Here is a 17,473-nt window from a genome sequence, read left to right on the forward strand (position 1 = left end):
AAAAAAAAAAAAAAAGAAAGAAAAGAAAAGAAAGAAAAAGAAAACCAGAGGAGCTATCTATATTCTCTCTCTTTGGGATTACAGCATTGTGACTCTTAAAGTGCACTGTACTTAAGCCTGACATATCGACACTAGAGAGTACAACTTTCATTGTGCGGTCACTTAACTGTACCTCACCTATGTCCTCCCTCTCATCCTTGGTGATAATGCCCAGCTAGGGTTTAGCCTTAAATTTAAAAAGCACTGTTACCCTGGCATTATTACTATTAATGCTATCTTTTGTTGGCTGCTTCAGCTGCAAGGCAACGAAATAATATGTGATGAAAGAAGAGAATTTTTAACTCTCTCAGAGAGATCACCACAGTGGTGAGCTAAGAGAAGCTGGCCTTTTAGCTTGCTTTAGAATCTAAAAATAAAACCTTAACTCTTTAGCATTAGTTTCTCCAGGAGGAAACCCTCCTCATTGTACTGATACAACAATCTCTTACATGATTAATGTGAAATTATTCAATTCAGGCCTATATTTACTTTTATGAAACGCTTCTCCAACCAAAGATGAAGGTATGCAGGATCATTTTATATATTTTAAAAGAGAATCTGCTTATGCAAGAATAATTGCAACTGAACTTTTCCTTTTGCAAGATGCATTCCTTTCTTTCTCTCATACAGTATCTCAAAAATCACACTTACCCAGTTTCTTGGCAAGCTTGGCTTCTTTCTTGGCATCCACCATCACAAAGCCTATAGCTTTGTGTTCAAGGACCTGGGCCACAAGCTGAAGAAACAAATGGAAAGATGAGCGTGCTAAGGGCAGAAAGATGGTACAAAATATTACAGAATTACTATCCTCATGTATCAACAGAAGGGTTTTCCTCTATACTTTCTGTTACTATGTGACCAAGTCGAGCAGCGGCAGAGGAAATGTACTGTTGTCCCTTCAGGAGAAGGATGATTCAGAAGAATGCTGAGAACCAAGGAGGGAAAATCTGAGGAGCAGACCTAAGACAGAAAATTTGGAAGAGTATATCCACTGTCACATACCAGTTTCTGCCCTCAGAGTAGATAAAACCTGGATCAAGAGAAAGAAGAATCAGGAAGGAAGCATGGGTGCCTGACAAGGGACCCTGAGCCTTTCTCTAGCTGCCAAATGTACTTGGGGTAGAGTGGGAACACAAGAGGACCTAAGAAAAAAGGAGGCCTATGTCCTCGATATCCAAGCATTGCCCTCAATTCCCCCACTCCTGGGCTTGTGAAGTAGGAATGCCCATTGGGTAAATAGACCTGAGATGTCCTCTCAAGGTTCCCTGAAGCACACTAAGACTTGTAGAGTATCAGGGGTCAGGGGTTTGGCTTCAAAGGCCAGGAGGATGCAGCAGTGTCCTAGATGGACAGGTAGCTGAAAACTTCTCTGGGTAGACACCAGCATAGATGATGACACCAAGCACAAGATTGGCATTATGTTAAGCTTCCTTAAACGCAGAGTGAGAAAGTAGGGAATACTTGCTTACTTCAGGACTGAGACCTAATTCTTGCCATCTGTTTGAATAGGGACTTGAAACAGAAACAGAATGGAGATGCTACCAGACAGATCATGAAATACTCATACTACTTTTTTTAGTTAAACTTTAAAAAAAAGATAATTGTAGATTAACATGCAGTAGTTGTGAGAAATAATATAGATATCTTGTACATTTTATCCAGTTTCCCTCAATAGTAACATCTTGCAAAACGGAGGTACGATGTCACAAATTGGGTACTGACATTGATACAGTTAAGATACAGAACATTTCCCTCACCACAAGGATCCCTCTGTTGCCCTTCACGGTCACACCCACTGCTTCGTGTCCCCATCCCCAACCACTAATTCATTCTCCATTCCTATAATTCTGTCATTTCAAGAATGTTGTGTAAATGGAATTATATAGTATGTAACCTTTTGAGACTGACTTTTTTCACTCAGCATAATTATGTAGAGATTTGTCTAGGTTGTTGCGTGTATCAATACGCTGTTTTGTTTTTTTTTTTTATTGCTGAGTGCAATGTATGGTATGAATGTACCACAGTTTGTTCAATCGTTCACTCGTTAAAGGATGTGTGCATCGTTCTCAGTTATTGGCTAGTATGAAGAGAGCTGCTATAAACTTTTGTGTATAGGTTTTTGAGTTAAATATTAGTCTTAATTTCTCTGAGATAAAGTCTAATAGTACAATTACTGGGTTGTGTGGTAGTTACATGTTTAGTGTTTAAATGAAGCTGCCAAACTATTTTTCAGAGTAGCTGTATTATTTTACCTTCCCATGAGCAAGGTATGAATAATCCAGTTTTTCCACGTCTTTGTCAGGACTTGGTAGCATAACCATTTTTCGTTTTAGTCATTCTGACAGGTATGCAGTGCTATCTCATTGTGGTTTCAATTTGTATTTTCCTAAAGGCTAATAATGTTGAGCATTTTAAAATGTGCTTATTTGTTGTATGTATGTTCTCTTCTATGAAATGCCTGTTCACATCTTTTGCTCATTTTTCAACTGGATTGCTTTTTGGTTGTTGAATTTTGAGAGTTTTTTTTTAATATCAGTCCTTTTTCAGATATATGGTTTACAAGTATTTTTTTTACTCTGTATGTGTGTCATTTCATCTTCTTTTTCTATTTGACAAATAATAATTGTACATATCCATAGTGTACACAGTGATGTTTTTTATTCATATAATGTATAGTGAGCAGGGTAATTAGCATGCCTATCATTTCAAATATTTATCACTTTCTTGTGTTGAGAATATTCAATATCCTAATCATTTCATCTCCTTAATAGGATCTTTCACAGAACAAAAATTTTCAATTTTGATGAAGTCCAGTTGATCACTTTTTTCATTCAAGGATTGTGCTTTTGATGTTAAGTCCAAGAACTCTTTGTCTAGCCTCAGATCCTGAATTCTCCTATTTTTTTCTAAAAGTTTTATGGCTCTTCATTTTACATTTAAGTTCATGATTCACTTTGAGTCAAATTTAAAATAGGTTGAGGTTCCTTTTTCTTTTTTTGCCAATAGATGTCCAACTGTTCTGACACTTTTTGGTGAAAAGGCTGTCTTTCATCCCTTCAATTGCTTTTGTTCCTTTGTCAAAAATCGGTTGGCAGATTCATGTGGGTCTATTTGTGGTTTCTCGATTCTGTTCCATTGCTCTATATGTCTGTTCCTCTGCCAACACCACATAGTCTTGATTGCAGTAGCTAGGATCAAGTATACCTGAAAGCAGGTAGACTATCTCTTTTCACTTTATTCTTTTTTTTTTCTAAATTGCTTTAACTATACTAGTCCTTCAGCATTTTTGTATAAACTTCAGAATAATCTTGTTTATACATACAAAAAAATCTTACTAGAATTTTGGTAGGAATTGCATTAAATCAATTTAATCAACTTGTGTATCAACTTGGGAAGAGTGACATATTTACTATGTTGAGTCTTCCAATTCATGAATATGGTATGTCTCTCCATTTATTTGATCTTCTTTGGTTTCTTTCATCAACATTGCATAGTTTTCAGCCTACAAGGTCTTGCACAAGTTTTGTTAGATTTATATCTAATCAGTTAAATTATTTCAGCTACTGTAAATGATATTGTATTTTTAATTTTCATGTCCATGTGTTTATTGCTAGTTTATAGATATACAATTAATTTGTTAATGTTAATGCTAAACTCACTTATTAGTTCTAAGAGGTTTTTGTTTTGTAGATTCCTTGGGATTTTTCTAGGTAGACAATTTTGTCACCTGCAAATAACTTCTTCCTTTTTAATCTGCATGCCATTTTATTTATGTTTCCTTACTGCACTGGTGAGAACTTCTAGCACTATCTTGAATAGGAGTGATAAGAACATCTTGTTTTCTTAAATTTTTTGTTTGTTTCCCAATCTTAGAGTTTCATTCATTTTTCCTTTCACTTCTATCAGTTTTTGCTTTGCGTATTTTGCAGTTCTATTTTTTGGTCCAGAAACATTTAGGATTTATTGTCTTCTTGATGGTTTGACCCTGGGCCTGTTTGGCTCTACAACTCATACTATGAATCCCTCTACTTTCTTTTCTATGTTTGTTTCTTTCATATCGTCTTCATTTTTATGTCTTCCTTTCATTGTTCCCAGTATCTGTGTCTTCTCCTTCAGAGCTCCTCTTCTGAACATCTTGAGGTTTTTCTTTGCATATTCATTCTTCCCTCCCAGACTTTTTCATCTGTTCCCAGCCTCTTTCTTTCTCTCTGGTTTCTAACCATTTCCATTCCTTGAAGAGCAAGGATTGTGAGCAGAAGCACCAAGAGCAGCTCCGAGGAGTACCTCTGGTGGTTGGGGCCTGGGAGGTGGGTGTAGAATGGCAGGTAGCAAATGAGCCAACCCCCACCCCCACCCCTCATTCAGTTTTCTCTTATTTATTTTATTTTGGCTGGAACTAGGCAAAACTTAGGATGAAAGGCATCATCAGTGTTTATGCATGACTCATCTCGAGATTTTTCTGCAGTGCCTAAACAGACCAAACTTTCTGCAAGTCACTTGGCTTCACTCTATTGCATTTAATCTATTAGACAAGGTCATTTTTTAATGACTTTTCTGATTTCCAACATAAGCCCCCTGTGTTCTATTTAGTGCTGTCAAAATCTTAAGTTAAATGTTCCCTTGTATATCATTCAGAGTCAGTAAGAATGGGACCTAATGGCTTTGTGGTATAGTAAGTTTTCTTACTCCTAGTACGTGAGCCTCTGACAGTGGTTCTTAAACTTCAGTGTGCATAGGAATCACTCAGGCACTAAAGTGGGGCTTCCTGGGCCTCAGTACAAGAGCGTAGAAAATAGACCTGGGTGGGGCTCAGGAATCTACATTTTTATAAACCACACTACCACACCCCATTATTCTAACACAGCAGATCTCAAACCACACACTGGAAAACACTGCTATAAATGGTTGTCAGCACACCCAAAGTGACATGACACAGTGCTCTTCTAACTGCTTGGCTCTTTAAGCCCCTCTACCTTTGGCATAGGAGAGAAGTATTCATAATAGTAAGAATAACCAATGGCACAAAATAAGAAATTAACTCTGAGAATTAAACAGAGAATTTAACTCTGATCTCTCCTAGGTATGCACTACCATGTTTTATCTGGTTTTAGGCAGATCCAAATGTGTGCCTCTCATAGGCATGTAAAGCATGGCCTTCTGGTTATCTTATGGATATTTATATGTGATTTTTGAAGATTTATGAGTGGGAGGTGCTATCTCAAATGAATTCTAATCTTTTTTCCTGATTCCCTGGTTAACTAAACACAGCCAATCACTGTCCTATGCTATAGATGGAGAGACAGAGCAGGCAACAACACATGGGCCAGGATCCCATGCCTAGCTGAGACTTTCCCACCTCCTCTTCGGCACCCTTAGTCAAAATCCCTCCAGAACTCCCATCACTCTTGCCTCCCATGCTGATAAGACCCAAAGTCTGCCTACTTGAGTTCTGTCATCACTGCTGTCAGTCCTAGCAAGTCTTCTTCATGGGAGCCAAAGGTGCCGGGGCTGGCAGCACTTGAGAGAGCAATGAGACTGGGAAGGGGAGAATGGCTGAGGTAAAACTCTGGGACCTTCTAGGTGACTCCTGACATGGCAGCCAGGAGCCTCTGCTGGGCCAGTGGGGCAGGCAGGAGTCTGTCTACCTCTCACATTTGGGTTGGCCTTGCCTCTACCTTTGCTTTGGCCCTAAATCTCCAGCTCACATGTTCCCTTCTCTCCTGCAGCCTAGTCTCTGCATTTTCAGGTCACTGCCAGCCCTGGCCACCCTTTGCTGCAGAGCCCAGCTCCAGTTCATCTTTCACTCCATTCTCCTCTCTGGAACTCCAAAAGCCCCTCACAAGGGCATAGTACTCTGGCACTTATTGTGTAATCATTAGAGTTGTGTATAGTCCCTATATTGTGACTCTTTCCTCCATAAGAAGAAGGACCCTGTTTTGTGCTTCTTTTATATCTTGCAGTTTCTTGGAGACACTCAGCATACTTGTGGATGAATGGGTGGATTGGTTCAAGTACTTCACAAGTTCAAGGGCCTTGTAAGCCAAGGAGTTAGAGGCAATTGTCATCAAATACAGTGACAAAGAGTTACACACATGAGGAAAAAAAAGCAGAGTCAATATATCTCCTAAATTCCCAGATAACTAGTACACGCTTTTCAGATAGGTTTGCAATTTTCTCCTGTTGATGTACAACGGTTTCTCTGCTGATTTTGTTTGTTTGGTTAGTTACCTCTCAGATAGTCCATCCTAGCGAATGGGGTTGTCTCTTATCGGTTGGTTATATTCAGCCTCTGGGCATTGGTCAGTGCTCATGCTTTCTAGAAACATTAGGATTTGCTTTAACCATTGCTGATTCTTTTGATTACAAAAAACGTTCTTTAAAAGTTCTTTTAAGGTCCTTAAGGTTTTGTTTTGTTTTGGGACCTCGTCTCACTCCTTTGCCCAGGCTGCAGTGCAGTGGCACAATCATGGCTCACTGAAGCCTTAACTTCCCAGGGTCAAGCAATCCTCCTACCTCAGCCCCCTGAGTAGCTGGGAATACAGGCCTGCACCACCACGCTTGGCTAATTTTTTAAGTTTTATCAAGACAAGGTCTTGCTTTGTTGCCAGGCTAGTCTTGAGCTCCTGGGCTCAAGTGATCCTCCCACTTTGGCCTCCCAAATTGTTGGGATTACAGGCATGAGCCACTGCACACAGCCTAAAAAGTTCTATGTAAATAATATGCATAATTCAATAGGAAAGAAGAGGATATTTATAATATAGCTTTACTCTTGTTAAAAGATTGTATCCTGTAGGTATTTATTGCACCACTGTTATCCCTGTAATGACAGGGTGGATCCAAGTAGATCTCATCTTCGAATGAATAAATGACTCATGGATACTATGGCCCAGTTGTTAAGTGCACAGGGCTTGGAATCAGAGACCTGGATTTTTGACTTGTCCACAAGCCTGTGCTGTGACTGCAGTGTAAAAAGTGGACAATACCAATATCTATTCGATGGGACTGTTTTGATGATTTAACTGAAATAATGCATGTAAAGTGCTTGGCACAGTTCTTGGTATGCAGTAAGTGCTTAGTAAACATTAGATTTTCTTCTTAATATTATGACAGCTGGCTAGGGTTCTGGATCTTGTTCCAATTCAGAAATACCATAGTGTAAAGTATTACAATGGAAAGAGAACAATTATTAATTGAGAATCTACTGTGTTAACAAAAATGAGTAAGACACATGTCAGCTCCAAAGACCTTGTGATTTAATGAGTGAGGAAATTCATTAAAAAAAATAGCTCTAGGGCTGGGCACGGTGGCTCATGCCTGTAATCCCAGCACTTTGGGAGACCAAGGTGGGCGGATCACGAGGTCAGGAGATCAAGACCATCCTGGCTAACACGGTGAAATCCCATCTCTACTAAGAAAAATACAAAAAAAATGGCGGGCCGTGGTGGCCCGTGCTTATAGTCCCAGCCACTTGGGAGGCTGAGGCAGAAGAATGGCATGAACCTGGGAGGCGGAGCTTGCAGTGAGCCGAGATCACACCACTGCACTCCAGTCTGAGAGACAGAGCGAGATTCTGTCTTTAAAAAAAAAAAAAAAGCTCTAGGTGCTACAGGAGTAGGACAGAAAAATAAGAGCTATGGAGATTTAGAGAGTTTGCGAGCTGGGAGGTCAAATCCTGCAGAGCCTAGTGGGTTGTGATGAATACTGTGTATTAAATTTCCATGCACTCAGGATGAACCTAAATCCCTAACATGGCCAAGAATATCCTGCACTCTTTGTCCCACCTGTCTCCAGCCTCATCTGGGGTCACTCTGTTTCTTACTTAATACAATTGTCTTCAGCTCCTCAAAACATCAAGCTTGTTCAAGTCTTTGCACAGGATCACCTCCTTCAGCTGTGCTCTCAAGCCCTAGGCCAGTTGAAGCTTCAGCTGCTTGCAGGGATGTGGATGCCTTGTTCTAATTCACACAAAGGCACCAACACGTGCTCTGCTTCTACACACACCCTTCACTCCAAATAGAATTCCTTTTCCCTGTCTGTTTGCTAGTTTCTACTTTCCTTGAAGTCTACATTTAAAAGTCAGTTCCTCAAAGGCATTCCCTGACTCCCAATCTCAATTTTTCCCTTTTTACCCTTGATCATAGCACCCTGTGCTTTTCCTTTGCAACCATTTCGCAGTTGCAAGTGCACATTAATTTATATGATTCTTTGTCTAGCAATTGTCCATGCTGTAGCGTATAAGCTCTATGTCCATGTCTGTTTTTCTCCCATGCCATCTCTAGCACCTAGCATAATACCTGAACAGAATAGATTTCAAAATCAAAAAAAAAAAAAAACCAGTAGTTTCTTCAGTAAATGAATGAATGAAGCGGGAGGCTGCTTAGAAAAGGGGATGCCAGCTAGACCTTGGAGGAGGAGTGTGTGGATAGGTGGAGGGGGGCTGCAAGGGCATCCCAGGAGGAAGAAGTGGTATAAGCAAAGGTTTGCAGGTGGGAATGTGCAGGAGTGTGCAGGAGAACAGGCTGACCTACTTGAGCAGTGGGCTTATTCGGGGCGATGAAAGACGTCCTGTGTTAAAATCACACTAGAAAAAAAAGTGTGAAGGATTTAACTACTAGGACTGGAAGCTCTGATTTGGGGTTGTCTGAGTAGGAGAGTGATATGACTAACTTGTGTTTGGCAAGAGTGGATCTGAGTGCGTAGAGCAGACAGAAAGGAGAGTGGAAAGGAAAGGCCACAGTTGTGCGGCTGATGTCCTAGTCTGCATGGGAGATGTCTCTGATCTCAGACCAAGACAGTGTCAGTGGGAGACAAAGTGACTTGAGCCGGTGATGCTACAAGTTGAGAATCAGTCAGACCTGGTAAGTCTTCCTTTGGCTTTGGAGAGAGAAAGGAGAGAGATCAAAGAAGAGGGAGGAGGCATGATGGTTCGAGGGTCTCCCATGTGGAAACGAAGTGGAGGACACAGAGTGATGGCAGGAGGGCATGACAGAACTGGGGAAGCTTCTCAGCATGGATTCAGACCCAGAGAGTTCACGGTCACGGCAGTCCATCCCAGACCCGGAGGTGCTGATCTAGGGCTCAGGGGAGAGGTCCTGTATGAGAAATGAAGGCTTGAGGACAGGTGCCATCTTTGGGAGATGAGTGTGAGAGAAAGCCACAGGGTCAAGTGCTGGCTGTCTCAGAAGGAAGAGCAAGACACCTACCCTGGAGGCAGAGTGGAGCCATGGGAGAAATGTGGGGAGAGAAAGGATCCTGGTGTCATGACTCCAGAGTCACAAAGGAGCGGGTGGTCATATCAAATGTTGCAGGGAGTCAAGGAGGGGTAGGACCCCCATGAGGCCTCTCATCTCAGGACTGGTAAGTCACGGGTGACCTTTTAGAGAAGAGCTGGGACAGAAGCCAAAGCACTGGGAGTTAAACCACGGGGTGGGTGACAAGGACATGTTACAGCAGGTGTGGTTCGCTTAATTAAGGAGTCACACAGAAGCGAGAGGGACACCCTGTGCTGCGTGACTGCCCCTGGGGCTCCCAGGGCAGCACATCCAATACCTCCAAAAAGACCCCACCCAATGCAGTCTCTTCATAGGACTTACCAGCTCGAATCCAGGGAAAGACAGGAAGAAAGTCACATTTGTACCATTTCCCAAGAACTGTCTTTGTAGAGGAGAAAGACTAATTTACTACACAGTCAGAGGGAGGGTGGGGAGGTGGCGGGTCATAAAGAAAAAGGAGGTGGTTACTTGTTGAAGGGAGGTAGGTGGAGATTACTTTCTGCAGGGCCAAGAATCTGAAAAAGAAGTTGAGCCTCGGGGAAAATGTCACAGATCTCTGCTCCAAGTGAATGTCCCTCAGGCCAGTCATTAAAAACGCCCTGGCTGTAACCCTGCTCTCTTCATGTAAGCCAAGAGCCACACGGCTGTTCGTACCCACTGTCCCTCATGCCATCTGGCAACATGTCAAGCAATTCAACAACTGTGTGTCCTCCCCTGAAACCAGAGAGCTGACGTTTCTCTCCGGTAATCTCCTGTCACTTTCTGCCGCCCTCAAAGTAGGCCTGAGCTATGTATAGCTGGGCAGCTGGCATGTGATGGTGTTCACGAAGGAGGCTGGCTCAATGAAGGGACAGCTATTCTGTGGGATTCAAGCGAGTATCGGGGGCCTCTTTAGGGCTGGGATAGGTGGCCTCTGAAAGAGCCTTCGGGGAGAGGGAGGCTGTTGATTGTTTTTATTGGCATTTTGGACTATCACGTTGGTCAATGCCAAGAAAAAGACCAAGGGAAGATGCTATGTATTTTTTCCACCCCACAATTCTGAGAGGCTATATAACAACAACAACATAAAAAAAAATAGCACTTACTGGGTGTTTACTATATGCCAGCTATTGCTCTACCTGCCCTACAAGAATTATCTTATTGAATCTCTACAAAACCCTCATGAGGTAGAGGCTTGCAGATGAGAAAACAGAGGCACAGAGTGGTTAACCAACTTGCCTGGGGACACGCAGCGCTTAAGCGACCCAGCTAGGATTTCAACCCTGACACTCTGTCTCCAGAGCCCAAACTTTCATCAATCACATTTTGTTCCTATACCTGGGCCTCCAAGGGACCTGGGTCCAAATCCTGGCTTTGCAACTTACCAGCTGTGAGACTCTGGGCAAGTCACAACTTAACTGACCTTCAATTTCCTTATCTAAAAAATGAGATCCAATCTCACAGGAGTAACATGTATACAAGGACATAGTGAAAGTTCCCTACCAATTAATTACAGGGCAAACCCCACTACACTAAGTCAGTGGTTTTAGAACCTGGGTGTACATCAGCATTCCCTGGAGGGGCAGCCAGTAAAAAGAGATTGCTGGGCCCACCCCAGAGTTTCTGATTCAGCAGGTCTGGGAGGGGACACAAGAATTTGCATTTCTGCCCGGGTCCCAGGGGCTGCTGAGGCTGCCGGTCTCGGGCCCACACATTGAGAGCCTTGGCCCTACCAGTCTCTAACACAAAATCACAGCCTTTTATTGTGGAGCATTTTGCCATGTCCAAACTGACAGACTGAGGGAGACTGTCCCTGAAGGCCAGGTTTGTTTTGTTTTATCTAAAAACATTATTGCAATGGAATTTTTAAAGATTGAATTTGTCTGACGTGGGGCAAGGCCATGCCCTTTTCCAATTTTTCTCAACAGAATTCTGTGCCCCAGTGCCCGTGAAAATGCAGTCTGGAAGCCTAGGCCCTGACCTCCTCTGGTAGCCCCTCCCTCCAACTCTCCTTGGAAAAAAGTTCCACATGATACTCAGTGCTTTCTGGGGCCAGAGAGATCATCCCCTTTTAAACTATCCTTCAGTGAAGGTTGATACACCTCATTTTAAAAAGCGGATGGGGTGCTTCCTCTCATGGAGAGGCCTCATAAATGTAAACTAATGATTGAATGAAGAGATCTTTGACTTATTGCTTCCACAGCACACATTGAAAAACAGAAGAGGAACCTGTTCCTGCTTGGCTGAACTTTCTGAAATGTCTGACTAGTGTTTATTTTGCTAGCATCTGCTAATGACAGCAAATGCCATGGAAAACTAACTTGTGTTTTCCCAAGAATGGCAGTTTTCAATGTGCTTTCACATACACAACGATTTCAGGAACAGCCCATTACTAAGCACCAAGCATGTGCCCATCACTTTACACATATTACCTGTTTTGTCTTCTTAAAACCCCTACGAGGAGGGTACTGTGGCTTAGATTTTTCTTGTTTTGTTTTTTGTTTTGAGATGGAGTCTCGCTCTGTTGCCCAGGCTGGAGTGCAGTGGCATGATCTCTGCTCACTGCAAGCTCCGCCTCCCGGGTTCACGCCATTCTCCTGCCTCAGCCTCCCGAGTAGCTGGGACTACAGGTGTCCGCCACCATGCCTGGCTAATTTTTTTGTATTTTTAGTGGAGACGGGGTTTCACTGCATTAGCCAGGATGACCTCAATCTCCTGACTTCTTGATCCGTCCGCCTCGGCCTCCCAAAGTGCTGTTATTACAGGCATGAGCCACCCTGCCTGGCCTCTGGCTTAGATTTTATAAAGGAAGCACTCAGCCTTGTGGAGCTAAGTGACCCGCCTACAGTCACACAGCTAGTGCAAGGACTCAATCCCAGCTGGCTCTGACTCCAAAGCCTGTGCATCTCACACTGCTAGGTACTACTGCCAGTAGTCATTTATGTGTTGCATTCACTTCTTCTGTGTCTGGAGGAGGCTTCACTCCCTTCATAAATCAGAGGTGTGTGGTCTGGCTAACAGTTAGATATCCAGGGCCAGAGTAATTGTGTGTGCTGTGTAGGTAGAAGCAGGTGATCATGTGAGGGAGTACCTGTTAGGTCTCCTGGCCACCCAGCTCATGGCAGATGGTGAGGAGAGGCCTGTCTGGCTTGGGGCACCTGGACAGCAGGTGGGAGCTCCTGGCACTGGCACCCCGGGCACACAGAAGCGGCTCTGGCCTGCCCAGCCCATCACATTGCAAGATGCTGCACTGGCCCCTTTCCTTCATGGCTGTCCAAACAGAAACAGCTTAGCTGGATAATTCTGGCCTACCACATCCAGTTTGTAAAAAGGGAAGCCTTAGAGGCTTCCTTGAACAGGCTCAGTTCTTCAGGGGGCTGGCTTCCTAGGTGGAACAAGTCATTTTGAATGCGCATTAAAGCTAAGCTGACAATTATGCAAAAACATTCTGCACCAACCTGTAAAGCTCAAACTACCACAGAGTAGGGCTACTGAGTAAAGAAAAATCTTGTGATTTGGAATCAGATTTTCTTACTTTTAATTTTACTGCCTTATATCATAATAGCCCTTATAATATAACCGCAGTAGTGACTTTCATGGTATCTCATGTCTCCATTTTAAAATGTATAACTTTGGGGGCCGGGCATGGTGGCACGTGCCTGTAATTCCAGCACTTTGGGAAGCTGAGGCAGGCAGATCACCTGAGGTCAGGAGTTTGAGACCAGCACAGCCAACATGACGAAACCCCATATCTACTAAAATACAAAAATTAGCTGGGCATGGTGGCACATGCCTGTAGTCTCAGCTACTCGTGAGGCTGAGGCAGAAGAATCGCTTGACTCCAGGACGCAGAGGTTGCAGTGAGCCAAGATCGTGCCACTGCACTCCAGCCTGGGAGCCTGGGTGACAGAGCGAGACTCCATCTCAAAATAAATAAATACATAATAAAAAATAAAAACGTATACCTTTGGGAGGAAGTCTACCTCAGGAATGTGATGAATAGGTGTCCTGTTTGGGCTTGTGCAATACCGGGGGCTTTGGAGATAGGAGTAATGAGAGAAGGTTCCAATGGTCTAAAAACTTCTGAATCAACAGTATATTTTCCAGTTCATGAAACCTCTATTTCCTTATAATTCCATGAGTGGAAGGAAATATTTAACTGTAATCAACTCAATCCATGCTTTTACAACTAGCATCTCTGTGCTTTTACCATCTCACTCCAAGGATCCCCTGTATTACCGATATGTGCCCAGCAACCCTCCACACAGAATTCAGCAGCACTCGGGCTTCACAGAGAACTGCAATTTAAAAGTGAGCACCTCCTGAGAGAGTATGGGCTCTATGGGAGGCTTCGTTCTCCAAGCCAAACCAAAATAAGCCTGACCTCATCTAATTTTTCAGAGTGGAGCAAGTGTGAATTTGGAGATTGCCATTATCGGGCAGTGAACAGTTGGAAAAAAATACCTGAATCCTGTGTGTGTTGCTATTCGCTGCCCAGTGTTTCCACGTGGCTCCATCTGCAGATTCACTCAACTCCAGCAACTTCATTTTGCCTTCCCCTCTTGGGGTTTGGAAATGCAACCACTGGGATATTTGCCTGCTCTAAATAGGTTTAGAACAAGGGTCAGCCTTATAAAGCTTGGAGGTTTCTGCCCATGTGTATATATATTTTGGGCTGAGAGTCCCATGGTTTAAAAAAAATCAATTTTACCCATATTTTGGTGGGATTAAGCAAGGGTAACAAACAGGTTCCTGAATCTGGCAAATTCAACCTCTTTAGAATTCTACTCAATACTTTAAAAAATTTAACTTCATTTAAAAAAGAGATCAAGGAGAAGTACATTTCCAGTATAAGCAATTTATTTCTAATTCTTGACATTTTCCTTCTTCCCCTCTCCAGCCATCCATCCAGCTAACATTTATTAAATTCCAAGTGCCAAGCAACAGCCCATTGGCTCACACTAGTCATTTAGGTTCAACACATAGTCTAGCTGTACAATTTAATGCAGCTCAAGTGTAAGTGAAAATCCAGAGTACAAACTAAAGACATCTGTGGCTTCGTAAGTTGGCACAGCTTACAAACATGAAGCAATCCCTTTCAGCTGCTCCTTGGCATACTGGAAGGAGCATGTCATTTGAAACCAAATAGGTTTGGGTTCAAACCCTGCTTCATGATCTAATGTTTTATAGCTTTGTGACTTTAGGCAATTTTTACTTAGCTCTCTGGCTCATTTCTCTGCCTGTAATGTAAGAATATGTTGTAAGAATTACATGAAATTACATATTTAAAGCCCCGTATTGGCATGGTTTATGGTAAGTTCATAATATGTACTTTTCCCTTCTCCTTCCTCCCCTTCTCTTCATTCAACATTCATTCGACAAATACTGTTGAATACCTACTGAGTCAGGCACTGATTTAGGTGTTGGAGTATAGCAATGAGTAGAACAAAGTCCTTGCCTTTGTGAATGTCACATTCTATAGTGGGTGCTGTAGTTTGGATGTTTTTCCCTCCAAATCTCATGCTAAAGTTTGGTCCTCAATGTTGGAGTTGAGGCGTAATGGGAGGTCTTGGGGTCATGGAGGTGAATGCCTTATGAATAGATTAATGTCCTCCATGGATGGGGCAGTGACTGAGTGAGTTCTCACTCTATTAGTTCCTGCTAGAGTTCTCTGAGAGCTGGTTGTTAAAAACAGCCTTGCATCTTCTCTCTCTCTCTCTCTCTCTCTCTCTCTCTGTCTCTCTGTCTCTCTTGCTTCCTCTGGTGCTGTGTGATATCTGCACATACCAGCTCCTCTTCACCTTCTGCCATGAGCAGAAGCAGCCTGTGGCCCTAGCCAGATACAGACACCCAATCTTCAACCTTTTCAGACATCAGAATTGTGAGCCAAATAAACCTTTTATTCTTTATAAATGACCTAGCCTCAGGTATTCTTTCATAGCAACACAAATGTACTAAAAGAAGAGGTGTCAGACAATATGCAATAGGTCAGCCAAGTACTATGTAAAAAAAGCATAGAGGAGGGTAGAGGAGGTAAAATGAATGCATGGAAAGTGTGATTTACATAGGCTGTCAGGGAGATAACTTCTTTAATAAGGTGACACTTAAACATAGACCTAAAGGAAGTGAGTTCTTATCATCAATAAAAGAGGAACATTTCCCTAGACACTGTGGCCATTCCATCTGCATCTTTGTAAGTGCTATGATTTGGATGTGGTTTGTCCCCATCAAAACTCATGTTGAAATTTTATTCCCAATATGGTAGTGTTCAGCGGTAGGGTCTAGTGAGAGGTGTTTGGGTTATGTGGGTGGGCCCCTCATGAATAGATTAACACCCTCATTCAAGGGTAAGTGAGTTTTAATGAGAACAAATTAGTTTCTGAGGGAACAGGTTGTTTAAAAGGGTCTGGCTTCCTTGGTTTCTCTGCCATCCTTTCTCTCTCATAACATGATTCCTTTCTCATAACATCTATTGCTTTCTGCTTTCTGCCATAAGTTGAAGCAGCATAAGGCTTTCACCAGATGCAGCTGTCAATCTTGAACTTTCCAGCCCCTAGAATCATGAGCCAAGTAAACCTCTTTTTATAGATGATCTAGCCTCAGGTATTCTGTTATAGCAACACTAAGCAGACTTAGACAGTAAGTAAGATGAATATTTCATGAATAAATGAAAGAGCGAATATTTCTATTTAGGTGTTCACCAGACTTAGTTTCATATTACAAAATACTCACCAGTTTTCTCTGAGAAACTTTCCCATGGTTTCCCATAAAACATCATAACATCTTAATATCCCACTTCCATCTACCTTCAGGGTTCTTAGATTTGCCATTTCTTTTGGGGAAAGGGCTAATGTGCCACAGCAACCAAATAGATGCATGTCTTCTCTTTCTGAAGTTCAACTCTGAACCCTGACCTAAGGATAGTTAGAAGGCCAACTTCTGAGTTGGTGTTAAAAAGCCAGTCAATTTAACTAGAAAGATCTCAAATAGGGTACGACTCCTCAAGTCCCAGATCATTTCCTTTTAAGGAGGTCCAAAGGATTAGTCACTGACTGTGTGAGTGATGGGTCAGTGGGAGAACCCTGGGAGGCCTGGCTGAGTCCCAAAGCAGGTATGAATCCCTGCACCCCTAGAACCAACTTAACATCCCAGCGGCTCTCCAAATCAGAGCTATACTGACAGTTCCAGCACCATTCTGGAGAGTGAATAGTCCAAAGGTCAAACAGGTAACAAGATGATTCTGGTTGTCTGGAAAATTTTCCCAACCCAATAGACTGTCGCAGTGCTTTGCAAACTTTAACGTGCCTACAAAGCACACAGGGATCTCATTTAAGTGTTAAGTTTAATTCTGGGATGGGGCCTGAGATTCTTCATTTTTAACATGGTCCAAGTGATGCCATTTGCTACTGGTCTGGGGTCCGCCTTTTTATTCAGATGAGGTCTCACTATGTTGCTCAAGCTGGAGTGCAGTATCTACTCACAGGCACAATCATAACACACTGCAGACTCAAACTCCTGGCCTCAAGCAATCCTCTAGTTTCAGCCTCCCAAGTAGCTGGACTGCTCTCAACCTTGGGGTTCACATTTTAAGCATCAAGGTTCGAGCAGCCTTCAAACTTGGCTGCATCTTAACAGCACTCAGAGAGCTTTTAAAAATTGCAGCATCTGGACATCAGCCTTTACCCAATGACCAATTAAACCAGCACCTGTGGGGATGAGACCCACGAATCAGTATTTTTTAAAACTCCTTATGTGGTGCTAATGTGTGGCCAAAGTTGAGAACTACTACAATCAACTAAGAACACGTACAAAAGTTCAAGTGACTAGTGAAGGAAATTCACATTGATAAGCACCCACTATACTTCAAGCACTCAATTAGTCATTCTATTAATACATAGATGAATTTCTTCAGTAGTAACTGACATAACAAAAATAATAATACCTGACCCTTTCACAGCTTCCTTTTTTTTTTTGAGATGGAGTCTCGCTCTGTCGCCCAGGCTGGAGTGCAGTGGCCAGACCTCAGCTCACTGCAAGCTCCGCCTCCCGGGTTTATGCCATTCTCCTGCCTCAGCCTCCCTAGTAGCTGGGACTACAGGTGCCAGCCACCACGCCTGGCTAGTTTTTTGTATTTTTTTTTTAGTAGAGACGGGGTTTCACCATGTTAGCCAGGATGGTCTCGA

At 42.7% G+C, this 17,473-nt stretch overlaps 1 protein-coding gene across 2 annotated transcripts in view; it reads right to left on the bottom strand.

Moving 5' to 3' along the window:
- CASQ2 (calsequestrin 2 (cardiac muscle)) overlaps positions 1–17,473 on the bottom strand; it is a 70,787-nt gene that overhangs the window by 44,958 nt on the left and 8,356 nt on the right. For both annotated transcript variants that reach the window (XM_012000822.1, XM_012000821.1), the window contains exon 2: positions 691–775. In XM_012000822.1, coding sequence (XP_011856212.1) covers positions 691–775 — 85 coding nt within the window. The remainder of the gene's footprint in view (positions 1–690; positions 776–17,473) is intronic.

This window comes from Mandrillus leucophaeus, unplaced genomic scaffold (assembly GCF_000951045.1).
Source record: "Mandrillus leucophaeus isolate KB7577 unplaced genomic scaffold, Mleu.le_1.0 Scaffold64, whole genome shotgun sequence".
Lineage (NCBI taxonomy): Eukaryota > Metazoa > Chordata > Mammalia > Primates > Cercopithecidae > Mandrillus > Mandrillus leucophaeus.